The 24,705-nt window shown below is 36.2% G+C and overlaps 2 protein-coding genes across 3 annotated transcripts in view; both read left to right on the top strand.

Moving 5' to 3' along the window:
• The window catches only part of grm2a (glutamate receptor, metabotropic 2a), a 47,930-nt gene extending 33,223 nt beyond the window's left edge, over positions 1 to 14,707 (top strand). For both annotated transcript variants that reach the window (XM_077198157.1, XM_077198158.1), the window contains exons 3-6: positions 5,056 to 5,893; positions 7,283 to 8,346; positions 13,168 to 13,345; positions 14,238 to 14,707. In XM_077198157.1, the coding sequence (XP_077054272.1) occupies positions 5,056 to 5,893; positions 7,283 to 8,346; positions 13,168 to 13,345; positions 14,238 to 14,311 (2,154 nt within the window). In that variant the 3' untranslated portion in view covers positions 14,312 to 14,707. The remainder of the gene's footprint in view (positions 1 to 5,055; positions 5,894 to 7,282; positions 8,347 to 13,167; positions 13,346 to 14,237) is intronic.
• A 1,327-nt stretch (positions 14,708 to 16,034) lies between these two features.
• On the top strand, positions 16,035 to 24,112 carry parp3 (poly (ADP-ribose) polymerase family, member 3). Its single transcript, XM_077198160.1, has 11 exons — positions 16,035 to 16,135; positions 16,846 to 17,035; positions 17,187 to 17,312; positions 17,424 to 17,603; positions 17,739 to 17,883; positions 19,871 to 20,091; positions 20,331 to 20,486; positions 20,946 to 21,026; positions 21,308 to 21,485; positions 22,747 to 22,890; positions 23,010 to 24,112. The coding sequence occupies exons 2-11, from the start codon at positions 16,856 to 16,858 to the stop codon at positions 23,186 to 23,188; spliced, it is 1,590 nt and encodes a 529-aa protein (XP_077054275.1). The 5' UTR covers positions 16,035 to 16,135; positions 16,846 to 16,855; the 3' UTR covers positions 23,189 to 24,112.
• Positions 24,113 to 24,705: the final 593 nt, after the last annotated feature.

Consider the following 24,705-nt stretch of genomic DNA (forward strand, 5'->3'; position numbering starts at 1 on the left):
GAATGCCACCTTGGCGGGTTTGTGTGCAAAAGTCCGAGGCTGCAACGAGAAGTGCATGGAATAACGGTTCAAAAATGCTCTACAATAGCTGGGCTCACCGTCATAGGGTTGCGGGACTGGTAGTCGAGGCTCTGACTGGGATGCGCTCTCTGATGGTCCGGGGGGAACGACTGGTGTGGGTGGCGCAGTGGGAGCTCATAGCTGTTGTATTTGCTGGGTGAGCTCGGACACCTGCATCACCAGCGCCTGAACGGCGCGAACCGTATCATTCAAGTTTCTCTCTTGACTATCCATACGCTGAAGACTGGACTGGACAAAATCCTCCAACGTCGAAGATTCACCTGCTGCTTCCATCGTTGGTCAGATCGTTCTATCACGATAGAAGATGCGGAAGCAGAATGCAAGTAAAACTAATTTAATAATGTAACAAACACAGTCAGAGCACACACAACAAGCTGGTGACGCAGGGACAAGATGGTCAGTAATCCAGAGTGAAGTGCTGTGGTGATGAGGTGATGAGATAATTCAGAAGTGTGACGAATCGAGGAACAAGACTGGAACAGGACGAGACGTTGACGGGAACAGGATCACACACGGGTGACATCAAACAACGATCTGACAAAGGAAGGAAAGTTCAGTGAGTCTTTAAAGGTGAGATGAGTGGCAACAGCTGGGGAGGTGATTACGATCAGCTGGATCGCTAATCCACCTGATAGGAGTGGAGCCGCCCACTCACGCACTCTCACACATCTAACAACAGAAACACGAGACTAGAAGGAGACAATTAATTTATAAACCGTGACGAGAAGGTTATGTCTAATATCTGTATAACATTATCATTAATACACATCTTATCTAATGTTAATTCAATTGAATAATTGTCACTAAAATGTTAGTGCTTTTCCAGAAACGCTTTAGTTGGATGTTCATATAATGTTTTTATTTAAATATTATTACTTGTTCCAGAATGTTTCAAAATTAATGTTCCCATAATGTCTGCAAAAAGATCAAATTGAATGTTTGCATAACCAGGATATTTCTTTTTTTTAAATTCCGAATGTAATTTTTTTACATTCCGAAAATACGTTTACATAACTTAAAGGTGCAATGTGTAAAAATTTTGAGTACCTATTAACAGAAATGCAATATGACATCCAGAACTATGTTTTCAGTGGTGTATAAAGAACTTACTTAATAAACCATAATGTTTTTATTACCTTAGAATGAGACATTTATATCTACATGACCGCGGGTTATAGAATCTGACCCCGTTCTATGAAGGTCGACATATTGTGACGTCATGTTTCTACCGTAGCCGAACGTGAACAAACAGCGCTACAGAGCGCGTTTCATCACTACCTTGAAAGAGAAGCAGCAGAAAGCTAGAAGCTAGGCAGGATTTTTCCTTTGTCAGTGGTGTAAAATATGTAGTTGGATTGTTTCATGTAACTTAGTTCTTCTCCCTCGCTGTGTTATGGCTTTGCTATGTGGGGATAATGTGCTGGTTACGTTCGTGAGACAGCTGATTAGTACTCTTGTCATTGACCGTAAAACAGTAACGTTACAGGAATCAACAACCCATCGATCGCGGTCGACAAGTCGATCTTGGAAGCATTTTAAGTCGATCGCGAAGAGTTTTCAAAATCAGAGAAAAAAAGCCTGTGTGTAGTAAATGGTGTCTAGGGGATGCGGTGCCGCACGCGCTTTTACAATCATGCCATTTTTGCCGCGCGCACCTTTGGGCTCATGCGGACGCGTCGAGTTTAAACAAGGCTTTAAGCTTTAACCAGCTCAGCCACAGTAACAGCTCATATTAGCCAGCTAAACTTTTACTACCCTGTTAGAAAAAATATATAGTTGCATAGTTTCATGTGGTTCTTCTCCCTCGCTGTATTATGGGTTTGCTATGTGGGGATAAATGTGCTGGTTACGTTCGTGAGACAATCAGCTGATTACTATTATTATATTATATATTAAGACCCTTGATCCTCACCTGACTATGGCTTTGTAAACTTTATCCATGATGTGGTTTTATAATGGACTGTGGTACAGAAACAGTGACAATGTTACACACTCTCGGCTTACTCTGGCTATTCTCTGCTGTCTCAGACGACGATATGTTTGTCCCGTTTTAGCCACCGTAGCTTCTTTGAAAGGGAGGGGTGAGCAGTGGGCTGAGCCCTCAGTGCAACTCGCAGTGCTAGATGTCGCTAAAAATCACACACTGCACCTTTAATTGGTATGTTAGCAAAATGTTCATTGAAAATATTTTTGTTAGCTGGGAACCGACTATATTTGTCCTAGCTTACAATATACAGTCCATAAAATATTTTAAAATCATTTCAAATCAATATTTAATGACCAAGTTTTAATTTATTAGGCGAGCAGTCGTTTAAGTTTAAGCACTTGATAACCCTGTTGTGGTTTATATTGCGCTAATGACCAGCATGAGCTAATAGATAGTACTAGTTTTGGCCCCAGCAGTGCCACATAGTCAAAAGTGACATTAATATTGACGCAAAACAGACTTCCATGCATTAGTAACAACAGAATGACATGAAAATTGCTCTTGTATGCATTCTTGAGGTACAGCACTTACAGTAAGTAGGGCAGTGTGCAATAGAAATTTTACTGACATCATAGCAGGCAGGTAGTATTTGTTCTTAGGTAGTAAGTGGCCGTTTAAGTGAAAGTACATGAGGAAAGGCAGTTACATTAATAATTTATTGCTTTTTGTTTGAAGGAGAAAGCTAGTCTTAAGTCTGGAGGATGTGTAGAGCAGGTTGTGGCTTTGGTGCTTAATATCTTTATTCCATTTTTGTTTACAAAACAGTGATCTGTAGTTGCTTTATTTTACCGTGCCCATACCTAGTTTGTGAATCCACTTATAATGATATTTATTAGGAGATTTGTTTGGGATGATGGAGCCCAGTCTAGACGTAACTCCCATGGACCGCTGGCTGAACGTCTGATGTACGTATATGGCACACAAATTGGAAAAACTTCAGGAGTTTCAAAGTCGTCATCTGATTGGATGAATTCTACAGGATTTCCAGGAGACATGTGTGTCACATTCGTAAATGGTCCACCTGGAAACAACCGTAGTGTTTACAACTGTGACGATGAGCGCTTATCAGCATCAACTAAATGCTGGATTTTCAAAATTCTGTGAAGTACGTAAAGTTCGCGGCCTAGACTCTCGAAATTACTTCAAAGAGTTTTACACACTAGCCTGTTATTGTAGGAACATCGACGCCTCTAAACATAATGCGGAAAGAAAGAACTGTGTTTGGTTGGTTTACATGTCAGTCAGACGGCCTAATATAATACCTGCTTGTAAAGAATCTAATTATTTTCGTTGGATTTTTATAAAGGAAATGTAACAATTTGTGTGAATATGATTTGCCTTGATATTTCATGCTTCAACAATAATTACATTACATATGAAAACTACAAAAAAACTTTTGGGAAGCACTGCATTTAAATAAAAACTTTTTGGGATAGCATGCAGAAAAGACCCTCTTTGTATTTCTCTTTTTATTTCTCTTTTCTTTTGCGTATGAGATGTGTATTCATATGCATTGACTATTCACTTTGTGTTTACGTGATACTTAAGCTGTAAGTCAGATGACAATTACATGTTATGCAATGTTGTCATATAATACAGAGAAATCGTGAAGAGCTTTCTTATTTGCTGCTGCCGTCTTCATGCTGAATTTCCCTTAGGCTTCTAAGGAACTGCCTGAGGAAAAGACAGTCAGGCTCGATTGCATATCATATAATCACAACAAAAAAACACTCACATACTGCTGGCAAAAAAATTGGTGTGCAAAACCATATAGATCTAGTGCTTCAGTGTCCATCAACACCTAGCCAGTGAATTAACTCTCTCATAGAGCTACAGTTTGTGTTCATAAAGAAATGTCTGTTATGACAGTGGGCTAAAGAGTTTTTTAAAGAGTAATAACTGCAAGAATAGAGTTGCCGCTCTGTTCTTGCATGAACTGCCGCTGACGATGCTGCACCCAAGTAAGATGTAGAGAAGTTTCCTGTGGTAATTTCCTTTGGGATGATATTATTTTATTGTGAAAATGGAAATGTGAAGTGTTGCCAATAGGGTTCTCAGAGATGAGACAAGCGAGAAGGGTGAGACTAACTAATTACTATGCTAAGTTTGGTTATAACTTTGTGGTTATATCTGTCATAATTTGTGTTATATGGAATTACATTCTCATGCTTAGACCTAAGGGACAGACCTAAACTGGCATTTTCAACGTTTTCTATAAATGCAGCTGATGGTATATAAATAATTTTCATGTATGCACTATGGCAAAACACAGTAACTGTGACAACACTGAAAGATAAAATGGCTTCACAGGGTTAGAGATTTGCATGTGTTTATTTTATATTGTTTAATTGGAGTGTAGATGTTTTTTAATCTCTGAATAACGTTACTTTGAATCAGTTTAGTCATAAGAACAATGAAATATTATATTATAAATGTGTGTATTCAATATTGTTCAAAGTTTAATGTTTTTGAAAGAAGCCTCGTATACTCATCAAGGCTGCATTTTTTTAATCAAAAACACAACAAAAACTGTAATATTGTGAAATATTATTACAATTTAAAATAACATTTTAAAATGTATTTTATTCTTGTGATGGAAAAGATTAATTTTTAGCAGCTATTACTACAGTCTTCAGTCAGTGTCACATGATCCTTCAGACATTTTTCAAATATGCTGATATGTAAAAAATTCAGTTTAAACCATGATACACTTTTTCAGGATCCTTTGATGAATATGACATTCAAAAGAACAGCATATATATATATATAAATATATATATATAGCAATATAAATCTTTTGTAACTCTGAGTACTGGGCTGAACATGAAAACCCCACAGGGTTGCAGGGTCTAAATAAACATCAATTTGATCACACCGTTTATGAGAATTATACTGACAGCCAACACTCATGAATCACAGTGAAATAGTGTGGCCATTTACACACTTCAGTAGTTTTTCATCACAGTTTTTCATTTGTCCTTTTACAGGTGGCCAATCTCCTGCGTCTTTTCCAGATTCCTCAGATCAGTTATGCCTCCACCAGTGCGAAACTGAGTGACAAATCCCGTTATGATTACTTTGCCCGGACTGTACCCCCAGACTTCTACCAAGCCAAAGCCATTGCTGAGATCCTACGCTATTTCAACTGGACTTACGTCTCCACCGTTGCCTCAGAAGGGGATTACGGCGAGACGGGTATCGACGCCTTTCAGCAAGAGGCCCGAGCTTTGCAAATCTGCATCGCTACGTCCGCCAAGGTCAGTCGTTCCATGGACCGCTTCAGTTACGATGGAGTAATCAGATCTCTGTTGCAGAAGTCCAACGCTAAAGTAGTGATCCTCTTCACCAGAAGTGAAGACGCAAGAGAGCTCTTGGTTGCAGCGAAGCGCATGAACGTCTCCTTCATCTGGGTGGCCAGCGATGGCTGGGGGGCGCAGGAGAGTGTGGTGAGAGGGAGCGAGAATGTAGCGGATGGAGCTTTCACCATTGAGCTGGCATCCTATCAGATCCCTGAATTCGCAGCGTACTTCACAAACCTCAATCCCTACAACAACACACGTAACCCCTGGTTCAGAGAGTTCTGGGAAAACCGCTTTCAGTGTAGCCTGCACGACATTAATTGTGGGAAATATTCTCTCCGGGACGGCAAATTTGAGCAGGAGTCCAAGATCATGTTTGTGGTCAATGCTGTCTACGCTATGGCCCATGCCCTTCACAACATGAGACAAGCACTGTGCTCAAATACCACCAAACTCTGCAGTGCCCTGAAACCAGTGAATGGAAAAAAGCTTTACAAGGACTACATCCTGAAGACAAATTTTGACTGTGAGTTTTTTTTTTTTTTATAGATTATATAATGTATGTTCACTTTATAATCAGAGGTAGTTCGCTCCAAAATTTTATCCTGTTATTAATTCACCTTCATGTCATTTCAATTCAATAGGATTTGTTCTATGAAAACAAAAGATGGTTCATGCTGCAAAATGTTCACACTGTTCGTTTTCAAAAGCAGAAAAGACTAAACAGCATTATAAAACTATAATAAAGATGGTCCATATGACTTGGTCCTATTTATCCTATATATTTCAAGTAATCTAAAATCGTATTAAAAATTTGTGTAAGGAACAGACTAAAATATAATCACCAAGTAAATATTTACCAAAATCTTCAATTATATCGTATCTTTAATTGAAAAATTGTATATAAGATAAATCTTTATCTTATATCTTTACTGACTGTGAGGCTCCAACATCAAATATGACCATTTGCATTTATATACATATATATATATATAAATGCAAATTGTCATATTTGATGTTGGAGCATCACACATAAATAATAATAATAAAAAACAATATATAAGTCCAACAATTTCAACATCCTTTTTACTTGATTTGGCTATTGTTATATTTATGGATGACTCCCGTATGCAGTTTTCAACCATTTTGAATCCTGGGATTCCAGCTAGCTTATTTTCATGTTATCACTATAGCATGGAAGAAATAAAGTTAAAAAATTACACTCATCTAGTAGTTTAAACCTCAACAGAAACACTTCTCTTTTTTTTGCATCAGTATATCTTAATAAATGTGTCTGTTCTTTGTTTAGTCAAAGAAATCAATTTGAAAGATAAATGGATCTAGGAAGTTTCCCCCAGGGGAAAACTGCTGCTGTAAAATATATTACACTAATGTATGAATCCAACATATGACCTGTGTACAGTCAAAGTGTTTTATTACATGCATTAGCCTCATTAGCCTCTTGCTAACTTCTAAATGATTTAAACAAGTACAAGCAGGGATTTATATTAAATGTATGTGCCGAGTGGTCAATTGCTTGTATTAGTGAACTGATGGCAGACTGCCAGGTTCTTATAGCTATTTTTCAACTATTTCTAAATCTTTTTGCCTTTTTTTTTATAATGTTCCTCCAAGAATGACAAATTACATCATAGAAACCAGGCGATGTATCAACCTCCTGACTTCCATTATGTAAATGAACCATTCGCACCTGAGTCCACTGCATCTAAAACCTAATGAAAAATGGCCAGGGCAGAACGCTGAAGAAAGTAGCGTGGACTTCCATAAGAAGGTCTTTCTGGGTTGTACATGTTCTGCTTACAAAGAAGAACACTTTGCTGCTGTAAAATACCTATTTATCTGTTTCCAAGAATGTAAATAAATGATGTTTATCATATGCCCTTTGTGTCCGCAGCTCCATTTCGCCCCGCAGACACAGAGAACAATGTTCACTTTGATGCTTATGGTGACAGTCTGGGCCGCTACAACATCTTCCATTATCACAAAGAGAATGATGGCTATGTCTATAGGAAAGTGGGGTATTGGGCTCGGGATTTAAGTCTGAACACAAGCTTGATTCCTTGGGAAAGTCAGGTGGTGCCCACATCCCAATGTAGCGACCCATGTAGGAAAAACGAAATAAAGAGCATGCAGCCTGGTGACGTTTGCTGTTGGATTTGCATTCCCTGCCAGCCCTACCAGTACCTCCTGGATGAATTCACATGTGCGGATTGTGGCTTTGGACTATGGCCTCTGGACAACCTCACGGGCTGCTACAACTTACCAGAAGAGTACATTCATTGGGAAGACGCTTGGGCTATTGGACCGGTCACCATCTCTTGCCTTGGCATGCTCTGCACACTCTTTGTCATCGGCCTCTTCGTAAAGAACAATGAGACACCGGTGGTGAAAGCTAGCGGACGTGAACTTTCCTATATTCTTCTACTAGGTGTCCTCCTTTGCTATTGCATGACCTTCATCTACATCAGCAAACCCTCTGCCGTAGTATGCACGTTACGGCGGCTCGGCCTGGGCACTTCCTTCGCCGTTTGCTACTCTGCGTTGCTGACCAAGACCAATCGCATCGCTCGGATTTTCAACGGTGTTAAAGATGGAGCTCAAAGGCCGAGGTTCATCAGTCCAGCTTCACAGGTGGCCATCTGTGCTGGTCTGATTTCTTGTCAGCTCCTGGTGGTTGTGGTCTGGCTTCTGGTTGAGGCTCCAGGGGTGAGAAAGGAGGTCAGTCCTGAAAGAAGAGACGTGGTGACATTGAAGTGCAACAGCAAGGATTCTAGCATGCTGATTACTTTAACCTACAACTGTGTCCTCATCATCCTCTGTACATTTTACGCCTTTAAGACTCGAAAGTGCCCAGAGAACTTCAATGAAGCCAAGTTCATCGGCTTCACTATGTACACCACGTGCATAATCTGGCTGGCTTTCCAGCCAATCTTCTATGTTACTGCCAGTGACTATAGGGTAAGTAAATATGAGCTGTACAATGCATGGTTGTAACAATACATAGCAATACATCACTAATGGCATTGAATAGCTTGTCAGATTGTTTCCATGGAAATAATAGCCTCCAAATAAGATTCACGTTCGAGTCAAATTGAAATGTCTTTTGCAACCCTTTTTACATCCGTAATGTGACGTATTTCTGAGTGCAACAGGATACTCAGCAGGATGAAAACGTGTAAAAGTTGGAGGAATTTCATTCAGTTACTGGATTGTGAAAAGTATTGTACAACAGAATGGAGCCAGGTGGTTTGTAGGAGAAGCATTGAAACTAAGAGGGATTGTGGCATCAGGCCAATACAGAAAGTCATTTCAGAGGTAGAAGAAATTATTATATTATGTATATTATATTATATTATATTATATTATATTATATTATATTATATTATATTATATTATATTATATTATATTATATTATATTATATTATATTATATTAAGCCATTTATAATGTTACAAAAAAATTTCTGTTCTGTTGAACTTGCTACATTCTAAAAAATAATGTGTTGGCTCAACAAACTTTTTATTTTTTACTTTAACAGTTTGCATCAATCTTTTTGAGTTATGAAAATTTCAAACTGCATTGAGTTAGAGGAACTTAATAATTTGTAACATAAACAATTTTTTTTTAAGTTGAATCCAAGTACTTGATTTGTAGCCCTGGATTAATCTTATCTATTTCAATTCAACCCACAGCTCACATAACACATGCTAAATGTAAATATTATTTAACATGCCAATTTAATGAACAAGGTGATATTACTTGTCACTGGCAATAGCACAATCTTTGTTTATAGAACCTTGATGTCATCAACCCTTCAGGTACAGTAATAAACTTCAACAGAACAGAAACTCTTTTAAATGTCAAATTTAACAGCATTAAACACAAGGTCTTTCCCTTTACTAAAAATCAAAAAACAAAAACAAATAAATTATACTTACTTTCAACATTTATTCTCCTTATCCAGTCCAGCCAAAGCATGGTGGGAACTAGAAATCCACTACCCAATTTCCCAAGTCATCAAGACAGTTTTATGAAATCCCTACAACTTAAAAAAATTAAAAAAGAATGCAGAAATATGAGTTTAAAATACATAAAATATTAAGTTAATGTAAAAATCAACATAAACCGTTAAATAAAACCAATATGAAAATTGAACTTGCAAACGTGCATTTATTTATAACAGTTCCCCTGAATTATTTTATAGATTGTATTAATCAAAATAATATCATGGTTTCCTCAAAAAATTTAAGCAGAACAAAAACCTTTTTAAAAGCTATCTGAACATCTTAACAATCTTTTGAATGTGTACGTATGTAAAGTGCTCTGATGAATTGTGCACAATAAGACCAGGACCAGTAGCAAACACAAAAATGAATGAATGAATGAATGAATGAATGAATGAATGAATGAATGAATGAATGAACAAATGAGTGAATGATTTTTAGTTGACTTTAAATTATGCAAAATCATTTAGATTTTTTTCTTTTTTTAATTGCAAGAATGAGTGGTATACATACAGATAGAGTGGTATACAGGTAGGCCTATACGGTTTTTAATCTCGTACCACAATATAATTTTGCAGTTTCTCTGAACATATCTTTAAATGTCATTTATGCTCAACATAGTTGAGATTTGACTATGCTATAGTCTTCTGACATATTGTTAATGAATGCCATGCTTGAGTGTTCTGTATAACAATGTGATTTCTTTGAGAAGTAAATCTTGCGCCGGGGGGATATTACCGGCTCTCCTCTGGGAAAATATATCAGAGGGGCTGTCTCAAATCACACTGCACACACAATGACAGCATGGAATATTTTTCATCATTTAGATAATGAGCTTCTCTTATAACCCTTAATCACTTCCCGACACTGACTTTATCCCTTATTTTTAGCATATATACAATTTCCCTGAGAGCGTGAGACTGAGAGTTTGCCTGATTGATTTTTTTTGTTACCATACCTGCCAATTCAGATGGCAGATAGAAAAATCTCTTTGATCACCTGTCTTTTGCACTGATGAAAGGAGAAGCTCACATTTCATGTGGCTCAAAAGCTGTTCAGTGTAGAACAAAGAAAGTGGGGATCATTCTTCCTGATAAATGACTAGCCTATGAAAACATGCTATTCAATTGGTCTGAGTATCCTTCAGTCAAGTGCCTCAAGACAGACACAGGAACTCTTACATTTGACAACATGAAACATTTTTTTACAGTTGAAATTGAAAGAAAAAGTCCTAATGTTTATTTTCAAAAACAATAATATAATCATTTCCAAAGGTATTAATGTTTTATTTATTTATTCTTTTCTTCATTTATTCATTTATTCATTTATTTATTTCATCACCCGTGGTGGTTTGGAAATAACATCACACCCTGATTCCACTGTTGTGAATTAAAGGGTCACATTGCAACACAAACTTCTAAACAATAATATAATAATTTCTAATGTTTTTAATGCAGATTTTTTTTCATTATAATTCTTCTTCTTAAGTATTATTAATATTAATTATTAATAGCTATTTATTTAATTGTTTTAACTTTGTTTTGTTATTTATTTTTGGAAGTAACATTACACCCTGATTGGTCAAAATTCAATCAAAGAGTTACAGTGCAACACAAACTTACTTGCCATATATCATTTTTATATATGTGCATCCAGAATAGTTTAACTGCCCAGTACTGGTGCATATAGCCAGCACTGTTGGTTAAAACGGCCATTGTACATGGCATTTGGATGCTCCAGTGAGCAAAAAAAGTGGACAGAAACATGATTCGGAGATGTTATGGCTGTAGGGGGCTTCTGTAAGGGTCAGTTCTACATCATCCATCAAGACTAGACGAAAGGATACAGAAAGAAAAAAAGGCCTCAGGAGAGAGAAGGGAATCACCTTGAGTTCTGATTGGACAGGATGTCATTCTCGGTTCACGTTTTTCGGTTCACGTTTTATGTGTGTGTGTGTGTGTGTGTGTGTGTGTGTGTGTGTGTGTGTGTGTGTGTGTGTGTGTGTGTGTGTGTGTGTGTGTGTGTGTGTGTGTGTGTGTGTGTGTGTGTGTGTGTGTGTGTGTGTGTGTGTGTGTGTCATTTATCATTTTTAGTTGTATCATTTCTGCTTCTCACCCACCAACTACAGCATTGATGTGCAGAAGAAAAAGAACATGCTGCTTGTAAGATTTGTATGATAAATATTTGATATGCAGAATCAGACTTAAATCAAAAATGCGGAACCAAAGTAAAATAGTCGGCTCGAAAAATATGAGACTAAGTAATTTTGGATTCAAAATCTTGGAAATAAACAAAGTATAAACTTTTCTTTAAGAAATTCATATTTTTATTTAGCAAGGACGGAAAGTTACAGTAGACATATATATAATGTTGGAAAAAGTTTATATTTAAAATAAATGCTTTCTATTTATCAAAGATTCCTGAATTAAATGTATACAGGAAAAAATGAAGCATCAACATTGATACTAATAAGAAAGGTTTCTTGAGCAGCAAATCATCATATTAGAATGATTTCTGAAGGATCATGTGACACTGAAGACTGGTGTAATGATGCTGAACGTTCAGCTTTGCCAACACAGGAATAAATTACATTTTTAAATATATTCATTTAGGGAACAGCTATTTTACATTGTAATAATATTTCACAATATTATGTTTGTTATGTTTGGTCAGATAAATGCAGCCTTGGTGAACAGAAGAGACTTCTTTGAAAAACATTACAAAAACGTACTGACCCCAAACTTTTGAACAGTAGTTTATATACATACAACAAACTGCAGAATACCATGATTGGTCAAAATGAATTATTCTCGAGCCAAGTGATATTTTTTGATTCTCTTTGAAAACCAGATTTCCATTTGCGGTTGGGTTCTCGTCTGCGTGTTTGTCTTAGCTGAGTGGTTCCAGTTTTTTACTCTGGAGATATTTTGTTAAAGAATAATGATGATCAATTATGGAGGAAAAACAGAATACAACATATGTCTCATTCAGTGTGATATTCTATTTAAAAAAGTGCATGTTTATGGAGATAAGAGCAAAGCTTGCTGGGAAAGCATGCAAGACCTTTCCAAGCACAGCTCTCTGAACGATGCATTATTTAAAGCATTTTGGTTTATTCTGACGCATTGCCGCTCTCACAGAAACACTTTTAAATCTATTGTACTGAAGAAAGAATGAGGTACTCTTTGTTCATTTGGTATTGAGGAAAAAAACTATAATTCAGTGCAGCTGAACAATGTTTTAAAGTTCCTCCAATGCTTGACCCTGAGAGGGCTGTTAACCATAGCTTTTAATATTTGTTGCCCAACTGAAAGAGGATAGCATTGGCATGGCCGTGGATTTGAAACCCAGGGAATGGACATACTGATAAAAATGTATAGCTTGAATGCACATCAGATTAGATAAAAGTATCTGCCAAATGAAATGTACAATGGTACAAAGCAAACATCTCAACCAAAACAGGGAAAATCGTATACACGGTTCATGTTGATTCACCCCCTCTCTCATCAAAATGTTATTTGGCGATGCATGTCACTAATACCTGTATTAGTATGCATGAGATTGCTTATACACGGCACACACACCTGCTTTGCACATGGATTCATCCTTTTAAGATACATCTTTAGCCGCACAGGCTTTGGCAACACTTTTGGAATTGAGTTCAATGGAAAAATAAATTCAATCCCAAGTTAACATCCCTGTTGAATATGAATAAGCCAGTCAGCTGATATCACGGTGTAAATGTAATCGCTTTTTTTTGTGTCTACTCTCTCAGGTACAGACCACTACCATGTGCATCTCTGTGAGTCTGAGTGGTTCAGTGGTGCTGGGATGCCTCTTCGCTCCCAAGATCCACATCATCCTCTTCCAGCCCCAGAAGAACGTCAGCACGCTCAGGGTGGCCACCACTCGATTCAGTGTGACCACTGGCCCTGGCTCCAGCTTCTCTCAAGGTACAGTATCATATATAAGATCTGTCTTTAATACCAGCATCATTGGCAATATAATCAATCAACAGCAGTAGCTGTTTAAATCAACCATTTTGATCAATTAGTGTCGCCCATATTCGAAAATATGGATTGGCAATGTCTGAACTGCCATTAGAAATGAAAGATATTTATCAAAATATCCAGTATGGATGATGGCAGAGTAATATTGGAGCAGAACATAAAGTATCATTGGCCCTGTGAGTGCGGATATTTGGCTTTATTGGATTGCATTGATATTACTGTAGTACTGAAACACCCCTGAGCTTAGGATAGAGTGCATTTGTGGATCCCTTAAAATGGATATTTCACCTCAAAATCGAGTGACAAATAAATAATGTTTAGCATTATGATGTACATATTTGTTTGGATAATGACAGGCAATTCCTCTCATTACTGTAATGCAAAATACTCATTCTCAGTAATGTTATGTGACATTAATAAATATATTTTAAATTGTAAAAAAATTTAATTTACATCATGGTAGCATTTGTGATACTGCTGCATTACAAAAATATATGGAATATGTAGTACAGTAATACAAATATAAGGAGAATCAACACTGAAAATTACAACAACAAAAAAGCAAAACTATAAAGAAGAAATATATCAAATTGTGTGGAAAAAGTGATAAATTAGGATGGAAATAATGTCAAAATGCAAAACAAAAAATAAAAAATAAATAAACAATGTATTTATTATTTTTTCTTTTTATGCAATGTTTTAATTATATATAAAATAAAAATATGTTTTAATGAGATTCACCCACTTACTTGAAAACATCTATTGAATAGCAATGGCGATACACTGTGATTTGCTACTTACGATATCTTTAATATTATTTAAAATGTCTTTACAGTCTCGGCCTCCAACGTCGTGCCTACAGTATGTAATGGCAGAGAGGTAGTGGACTCAACAACATCGTCACTCTGAGAAACAGGATTCCTGTTTGTTTGCCAAATGCAGTATACAGATAAATCTTATCTTCACTAGTCATGAAATCAAGTGTTTGCTAATGTTGAGGAGGCTATTCGGAATAAAGAATGCCTGTTATGTTGTTCTCAACGTGCTGTGAGTACAATATCCCATTTTGTTTCTCTCTCTCTTTCTCTCTCTGACTAGTTAGATGATATCAGTGGGATGCCAGTTTAAACTCTGTAAACCCGTTCTTTTTATGGAAACCATAATAAAGTATTGTTTGAGATATGGAGTTAAGATATAGTAAATCTGTTTAAAGTATTATATACAAGATGTTTTTAATGTAGATTTATGGTGATTCTGGTTTGTGCTTTCTTGTAATTTATGTAAATAAAATGTGTTTTATATGAATACAAGCTCTCCTGGTCGTTTTAACTTGATATTATATTATATTATATTATATTATATTATATTATATTATATTATATTATATTATATTATATTATATTATATTATATTATATTATACATTTGTACAATTAAGAAAATTACACACATCAGCTTTAAAAGAATTAAATTTTATGCAATGTTCATGGTATACAGAAACTTGTACATTGTCCCCATCTAGAGGATGTAGGTGCTCATCACATCGAATTGGGTGAGGTTAAACTAAAATAATCAAGCGTTAGGCTTTAATATTAATTTGTTTTTTAATATGCTAAATGCTAATTTGTTGCGCTGTATAAAATAATAACCTGAGTGACCCTTTTAAAATACAGGTGATTTGCAAGTCCAATAAATTAAGTCTCTTATTTCATTGCGCAGAAAGTCATTTCATTACCTACAATGTTAAAAGATAAATAAACCAGTAGGGAAAAAACGACAAAATACTGCAAATGCTGCTATTACTGCACTACAAATGTAATGCACATACATCAGTCTACCCAAGAATCATATCTCATAGACAAAACATCATATTTATATCCTTCATCCTTAATAATAACGATGTATGCAGGCTATCACTGACCCATGTTACAAAAAAGGTAATTGACATTGCACAATATATACATAAGAGAATTTTTGTGTGTGTGTGTGTGTGTGTGTGTGTGTGTGTGTGTGTGTGTGTGTGTGTGTGTGTGTGATGGTTATATATCTGCAGTCATTTTCAGCCTTAATATTTTTAGCATTTATAAACATTAGACCTACTAGTGTCCATAGTCCCACTGGAAGATTATCATTGCAGTTACTTTTACAACTGAGTATTTTTTAACTGCTTCAATTCAAGCACAAAGCCAGCATTATAGCTTACATTAAGTGAGAAGTACAAAGGTTGGATATTGGACTAAAATTATTTACGCAACCTCATGTTATATTGGGGATATTAAAGTGTTTGAAGCAACATGTGATATTTTTTTTAAACAAATAAATAAAATTAAAATAAAATACTAGTAAAAATAATTGTAACTATTTTGTTTTTGCAGGATGTCCCTTTTAAGATACCTGAAAAACTTTGTGTCAGAGAAGTACACTAAAAACAATGGTAGGCTACTAATGAGAACAAAATTTATTTATTTATTTGTTTATTTATTTATTTATTTATTAACATTTTCATCGTATCTCAAATGGTGTATTTTATGAATTGTGAAATATATCTGTTTTAAAACATTAGCTACAACTTTGGTGACATAAGCTGTTATTTCAAAATAAAAATATATCTGAAATCAATGATATGTGAGGGAAGGGGTGTGACGTAAAGTGTCAGAAACACGGAAGTCAGGCTGCAGATAGTCCCGAAGTGTGAGAGTGAATCTGCAAACTTTCTCAGCTCCCTCACTAGCAGGTAAGTATCATTCTATCGGAATAATAATAAAATCTCGAATAATTTTTAAGTTACATTACTCTGTAGACTATTTGTTGCTACAGCTATAACGCTGCAGGTGGAGTGTGCGTCAAAACATAACGTTTTAGCAGCCGTAAGCGTTGCGTTAATGCCATAATTGTTCGCCGCGTTTCTGAACACTTGTGATCTCACATTATATGTTTATTTGTGCACTAATTTGTCAGTTAGTAAATGTTCTCAATGAGACTAGACGCACCCCCGTGATTTCTATGAACCCATTTTCAGCGCCTCTGACAGGCTGCCAGGATTACGTCACTTACAGTAACGTTAAACTCCAGCATGCCCCGTACGTCTCAGCATTTAAAACTTGCTGTCGTCATACCATTTCCAAACAGTGTGTTTGAAAAATGTTGATAAGATATAACAATAAATAAAGAAACATCTGGTATATTTTCTTAATAAAATGCCAGGTGTCCATGTTAGAAGTTACACGTGGCAACCATTTATCAAAGATGAAATAAATTCACCTATATTTTAAATTAATTGTGATATTTCGATTTAAGTAAACTAAAATCATTTTTAAAGGAATTTTAAGTGTATTAAGTAATGCATGCTGTAGTATGTCTTACTTCACTGACTCCATAACTGCTGATCAGTTGTTTGTTGAATGTTTATACTATATTTAAAACATCATATGATTATTAACAAAGAGGAAAGAGGATGGCACCTAAGAGAAGGGCAACATCAAGCACCAAAGCTGGAGGGAAGAAGGTAAAGGAGGAGCCTGAAGCTCCACCAAAGGACAAGTTCACCTCTGCCAAAGAGGCCCTGAAGGCAACGGGATCGCAGGTGAAGGCCACGAGGAACCCTGACAGCTTCTGTCATCTATCAAATGCTGAGGTGAGACCGAACAAGTGGTTAAACAATTGACCATGTTCAAACTACCATTGATGTCTTTGGTTCAATGAGAATTGTGAGTTTTCAGTTTAACGTGTAAATTATTGCTTACCCTGAATCACAGAAAAAAATCTTGTGTGATCCTAACCAACAGGTTCATGAAGATTATGACTGCATGTTAAACCAAACTAACATTGGAAACAACAACAACAAATTCTATGTAACCCAAGTCTTAGTGTCTGGAGGGAAGTACTATTGCTGGACAAGATGGGGCAGAGTGGTACATTGCCTTCTCTTTTTTGTCCATCAAATATGTCATAACATAATGTGCATAAATGCTCTTGTAGCTTCTAATGGATGACGTACTCTTCCTGTCTTTCACTCTTTTCAGGGAGAGTCTGGCCAAAACAATTTAGCTGGTCCATCTACCGCTGATGCAGCCGTTAAGTGTTTTGAAAAGAAATTCAAAGATAAGACCAAGAATAACTGGAGCGATCGAGAAAACTTTGTCTCACATTCTGGGAAGTACACACTGATAGAGGTAGATGGGGACCAGGATGCAGAAGTGAAGGTAATTTAGCTTGTTCATCAGTTTTTGCAGCATTTAATGAATTTACTTTATTACACCCTTAGTTGAAGCCATGTCCTTGTTGTTGTCCAAAGACTAACACATTTGACAGTTTCTAATGTTTTGTGATTCCTGCAGGTGGATACTGTAGATGGTGGAGATGTGAAGGTGAAAAGTGAACAACACGTTCTGCCTTGTGCGTTGGATGAGGCAACTCAAAGGCTTATCCGATTCATCTTCGACAACGACATGTTCAAAGAAGCCATGTCCAGCATGAACCTGGGTTAGTTTATTGCGATATAGCTTTGAATTAGTGCTGCACGATTAATTATATCGCAATTGCAATCGCGATGTCAAGCCTATGCAATTATATGACGCGAAATGCTGCGATTTTATATGAAATAAACGAATTAGGGCTGTTAACGCAATTAATGCAGCATCTGTTATTTTTTGTCATCCTTTGGCTAGTGTTACATAATCCCGCTCTTATTTGTGCAAATGCCTTTAAACCATTCATGCGCGACTAGTCAAAAGAGAGCGCTGTCTGTGAATGTCCTGACTGTGACTCACAGAAAGACGGGCGCCAGTATCATGCGCATGCACAGACCGCACGCCATAATACAGTTCTCTTTCACGCTTGAACAAACAATAACGCACACAATTATGCCAAAATGTCGTTTTGTCGAGTATCTTCATAACATAAGAGCAGTCTTTTGATGGAAGTAAAGAGTTGTGCGAGAAAAAGGCGCGTTTGAGATCCGCGTTTCTGTCAGCAGCGGCTGCTGTTAAAGGGCCAGCAGCCAATAAAGCTTTCTGTCAGTAAAGTTAATCAAAGAACAAAGGGAACAAAGAAAATGACTCACTGCTCTTGCATTTTTATCCAGACATCAATGGCTTATTGATCATTATAGGTGTTATCAATCATCTAGTTGTTGTTGCTAGTTTGAGTTGAGAAATACACATTTCAGAATTATCACTAACCTGTGTGTGCATTTTGCAAGCAAGTTGACTCATGAAACCATTTGTTTATTATATCGCAATCGCTATATTGACCTCAATAATGGCAATATGACATTTTCCCCAAATCATGCAGCCTACTTTGAATCATTAGGCTGTGTGTCCACCAAAGTGTTTTTTAGCCAGCTGAAAACGTAGCTGTGGGTGCTTGAGTGCGCTTCGGCAGCGCAGCGCAGGGTTTTTTTTTTTTTAGACGCTTTGCCTGCAAGTTTTTTTTCTGTATTGTTTCTCTATAAAACTGTTGATACAATGTAAAGTATTTGCTCTGGCTCTTATTTTAAATATTTTTTTCTATTATGCTTGTTGTTGTCATCTGTTGACATTGGTCAGTGTTGTTTTTGTCCCGCCCCTCCTCCACTTTGATTGGACAGCTGGGTAAAAAGTGACAGTGATGAGCGCTGTGTACCCAAAGTTGAACATTCTTCAACTCTCAGCATCTGGTAAAAAATGCAGAACGATTCAGCGTGAAATTGACGCTCAGTGCCTCGCTACTCTGCTGGCGTTTTAAAAACATAGCGCTCCCATTGAAAACAATTGGAAAAATACGCTAGCCGCGGGAAAAAGCGCTTTGGTGGAATCACATGGCCTTAAAATGCCCTATTATGGTATTTTAAAGGTACCTTTTTGTTTTTGAGGTCTCCAACAATAGGTTTACATGCTTCCAATGTCTTTAATTTTCTCTTTGCAGCATCACCTCTTTTCTCACAGTGTCTGAAACGGTTCGATCAAAGATTCGGCCTCTCTAGATTTTATGCAAACTTTATTCAAAACTAAGTAGGTTTGTGCTGGAAATAATATTGATATTGCTGAGGACTCATTTCAGGCAGTTCAAAATCTGCTTTTTTTGGCTTTGCAGACCTTTTACATTCACAAACAGCTGAATTACATACTACATTTAAGTTAATATCTGAGAAAGCATAATAGGGGCACTGTAAGTCCCTTTTCTTCCATTCCTTTGAATAGCCATGTTACTGTGGTTCCTTTATAACTTGTTTTTGATAGCTGGGAAAAATAAGTAATATTTTAAAAACTCAATGAAAGACATCAGATCTCTCAGGGATTCATTTCCCATTTTACATGTGTTTCTGAAAGCCACAGGGGGGTTTGGCATTGTGATTGTAAACTGAAGATGGGACTTTTTGCTGCCTATTTGAGCCCTATCTACCACTTTTCTTATCTACATCTGTAAGATGGAGATGGATACAATCCATATTTTGTGAAGGAGTTTCATGTGTCACATATTTCTCTGTCAGATATTAAGAAGATGCCGTTGGGGAAACTCAGCAAGCAGCAGATTGCCAAAGGCTTTGAGGCTTTGGAGGAGATTGAAGCCGCAATAAAGAAGGGGGAACAGAACAAGTTAGAAGAACTCACCAACAAATTCTTCACCATTATCCCTCATAACTTTGGCCGCAACAGACCCCCTATCATCTCTGATGATTCTGTTCTTCAGGGCAAGAAGGAGATGCTTTTGGTGAGATACATAGCAGTTACTGTGCACTGAGAATGTTTCGGTTTCATGAAATAGGGGATAGTTGTCACACTTTTTAATGTGAATGTTTCTCAGAATTGGTTTATTTGTTAAATCATACAATGTTTGTCTACAAAAATAAACATTGATCTTGTGTGTGTTTTTAATGGCCAATATAGAGTGCTTTGCCATCTTGATAAGAATGACCAAAATCCAAACTTTCTTTTGCTTGTATCTTGTAGGTTCTTGCAGACATCGAGGTTGCCCAGAGTCTTAAAGCTGAATCTGAGAAAGCCACAGAAGAAATGAAGGACGTGGTGCCTCATCCAATTGACCAAAATTTCCAGTCTCTGAAATGCAAGCTAAGTTTGCTGGATAAGAAATCGAAGGAATATAAGGTTTCAATGCACAGCAACATTTATAGTCCATATTGGAAATCAGGAATTCAGAATCTAATTTAAATCTGGTAAACAAACTTTTAAATTAATAAATGATGCAGTGTTTATTATCAGCATAACACTGATGTTTTTTGTCAGAAGGACTTACTTAAGAATATGACCTAGAAATATTAAATAGCAAAATTGTAAATATTTAAATTGTTAATGTCAACTTTAAAAAAAAAAAATGCAGAAGTTCCAGATTTAAATAAAAATTTCCAGATTTTCTTGAACATATATTAAAAACATAACAAATGATTTTATATTATTTAACCTTTGCATTTTTTAAGTCTTTAAGTTTTGAGTTAAATCAGGGACATTTGCCAAGCTTGATAAAAGAAATTGATGTATAGAAATGGGTTGAAAAAAGTGCTGTATGCTCAGAAGTTCCTTTCTCTCTCTCTCTTTTTTGTATTTAAGATAATTGAGAAGTACTTAAATGCCACTGGACGCGAAGGACTCTCTTTAGTGGACGTCTGGGAAGTTGACAGAGATACAGAGGTGAATAGTATCGCGTAATTTAAGTTTAAAGTTTATGCATAGTAAGCAGTAAACGATAAAAGTAAACAGTAAACTCGTAACAGTAAATGCCAAAAAAGTGCAAATGCACAGTAATTTTTTCCATTAGAACTCCTGTTAGGTTCCCATTAGTTTCCTAATTTCATTTTGAACCAGCAGTGAGCACTCGGCCTCGGTGGGTGTTGAATTCTGTTCATTACTGAGTCTTATTATCCTAATTAAATCCTGTGTGTGTGCGTGCATATGTGCATTTGCTTGTGTAGGCTGAGCGCTTCAGGGAAAATGATGCATTGGAGAACCGGAAGCTGCTTTGGCATGGAACAAGCGTGGCCGTGGTTGCAGCCATTCTGAAGGGCGGACTTCGTATTATGCCCCATTCTGGTGGACGTGTGGGCAGGGGAATCTATTTTGCCTCTGAAAACATCAAATCTGCTGGCTATGGTAAGACCTTCTTTGGATCAGTATAAAAAGAACAATATAAACGCTGTGAATGTGTTGTTTACGTCGACTTGTTTGAATGACAATCGGTTTTCTCTTTAACATCCACCGACTCTCCCCTCTGGGCTCCCGTAGTTCCGAACGGGCTCAGTGTTTTTCATAGAGATACACAAACATGGCAAATGAACAAGACCGCGGCAGCACAAGCACACCCGCCAAAAACATTTACAAACTGAATCCGCAGGGCTGCCAACTCTCACGAATTCACAGTGAGACTCACGCAATTGTCACTTTTTACACGCTCTCACGCCACACATCCATTTTCTCACGCAGAGAAAAATCGCGACGCAAAAAGGACACTGATACCGACAGACAAGACAGAGAAGGTTACTATAGATATGAAACAAATACTCAGCTCTCAGATTCTGTCAATTTAATTACGAAATTCAAACAATAACTACCGTTTTGGCGCTTGTAAATTTCACGTGACTGATCGCTGACAGATCTCAGTTCAAACGGCACGTGAATCGATCATCTGTTACTCTTTACTACTATTTAATAGTAAATAAACATGATTGATCAATAGGTAATTTGAAAGATACAGTTCAACTTACCGAAATGTAATAAAATCGATCGATCAGTGTTCTTCAACCGCGGAAAGAGGTCCATAAAACAGTTTGAGAACAATGTCACGTAACTTTACATTTACCTCAGGAAAGCCATTTAATGACCATAGCACGTTAGTTGGACTTAAAAAAAATGCTATAGAGAGGAGTATTTTGCTAAATATTACTGAACTATATTACATATTTAATATATTTTTACCTACGTATATCATTAAAATATTATAACGTTGTTATTATAAAAAATGCATTATACTTTACATTTTTAACCATTAATAATAATACCAGCTGACAGGGCCCTGTACTGTATGTTTACAGCACGTTATGTTATGTTACGTTACGTTACATTACGTTATGTTATCTTATATTTTTACTGTTTATAAAGCAGTTTTTTCTAAATGGCACTTTAACCCGAAGGGGGAAATACAGATCAAATCCCGGTAGGAAAAATCAAAACAAAATAAAGTTAAGTTTAAAATTAAATCATAAATCAGATTTTTTTTCCAGGCCATATCGCCCAGCCCTAGCTTGTAGTAATTATTTCCCTACATTCCCTCCATTTCCAGGAAAAATTGTTAATGTCATAGACATTATTAGGCACTTTTTATCTCTAAAATAAAAGTTCTTTATTGTGCTTGCAGTGCATCCATCCAACAACATCGGTATCATGTTTCTAAATGAAGTTGCTTTGGGAAAAGAGTACACCATCACGCAGGATGATTCCAGCTTAAGGAAGGCCCCCGCTGGCTATGACAGCGTAATTGCACGCGGAAGCCAAGAACCAGGTTTTTCCAAATATAATCAAAACTCATTACTCATTTCTCTTTATAGACTTGTTCATTTTGTTAAATTCTGCATTACATTAGTTCTTAGCAATTTCAGTCTCAGTTGTTTTCTTCTTCAGATCCCTCGAAAGATGTCTTCATTGAGTTTGATGGTAAAAAGGTGGCAGTTCCTCAGGGAAAAGTCATAAAACAGCAGCAGTACGAAGGAAGTTCCTTCTACAACAGTGAGTATCTCATCTATAAGGAAAGCCAGTGTCGCATCCGATACCTCCTGGAGTTGAACTTCAATTATTACTAGAGCTGATTTGAAAACATGGAACTGTTTCTACATATCTATTTCCTTATAAATGGCACTTCTGCTATGTGTTTTCATGCTCACATACTGTATACAGCATTGAATGTTTGAGTTAATTTGGAATGTTTGAGTTAATTAGTCGGAATGTCTAAGAAATATTTGATTATTACATTACATCTTTATTTTGTACTGTAAACTTTGGTTGGTATAACCTTGCACTATGTTTGCTCACTATCTTTTCTCTCTCTCTGAGTGAGGTTTCAATGTCTTCCTATCATTACTTATTGTTATTCATTCATATCTTATTAATATCGTCATATTAGAAACATCGCTGCAGGTTTCTGTACTGTCATAAAAACAAGTTAGTATGTTCACCTTTAAACATTTGAAAAATGTTGAATAAATGTGCATTTTTATTTTAAAGAGCATAACATTTTCAAAAAGGGCTAAAATGAAGAGAATTTATAATATTGTAATTGCTTTTTTCAAGATTGTTTGAAATTGTTCCCGTTTAATTAAATACTCTTATTTTATCCAGACTAAGAGTATTAAAAAAAATATTTCTAAAGTATGATTGAAGCCTAATTAATTTTGTTTGGAGTATATTTTATTTCCCATAAAATTGTAATTTCTTTAAGTTTGTTCATGCAATTATATGCATCCAAGCTGCTCATACATGGCTGACAAGCACGGCTAATGAAGGAAATCTAATACTTCCCTTTATATTTGTTTGGTCAGATGTTTGTTTTATTAAGCATTTGTTTGAAGCTCTTTATATAAACATATTGCACTACAAATCTAATTTATATTATTCCATTGTTATATATTTTTCTCTTTTATGTTGTGGTGAGCTTTGAAGTAAAGTTAAAGTTAATGTAACTGCTTAGTACTGAAAAAAACTGAAGATAATAAATCATTATAATTATATACTTGCACTGTTGTGTTCTCCTTTTAACCAGTAGATGTCATAAACATGTCCCATTAGATCCACAGCACTGTATGCAATTGTTAAAACTGATCACAAATGTTTTAGTTAGATTTTCATTATAGAAATGAATAATTTGACCTTATATGTGCATTTATAATCAATAATAAATATATTGTTCTGAGCTGAAGGGGACAGCAGTACAATGACAGTATATATACAAAATACAGCGTTTTATTTCCCCCTTTTATTAAGTGTTTGCTGCCAAAAAGCTCCTTTTTTGTTTGTTTCTTTCATCTTACCATAGAACGTTTGAAAAGTAACTGACCGGAACTTCAAATGGGACGGGTTCTATGGACAGTTGATACAAAAAAAAATGCTTTTTTGGCAGCAAACACTTAAGATGGGTTTGGTGTACACAGGGATTAAAAAGTACCCCATGTGTCAAATAAAATACTCTGCTGTATTTTTAATGCTGTGGGCCTATTTTTCTGCCAGAGGTCCTGGACATCTTGTTCAGATACCTGGCATCATGGATTCAATCAAATACCAAAAGATAAAAAATCAAAACCTGACAACCTCTGCTAGAAATCTT

The sequence above is a fragment of the Siphateles boraxobius genome, unplaced genomic scaffold (assembly GCF_051911475.1).
Source record: "Siphateles boraxobius isolate OS27281-9 unplaced genomic scaffold, OSU_SipBor_1 41, whole genome shotgun sequence".
In the NCBI taxonomy this organism is placed as follows: domain Eukaryota; kingdom Metazoa; phylum Chordata; class Actinopteri; order Cypriniformes; family Leuciscidae; genus Siphateles; species Siphateles boraxobius.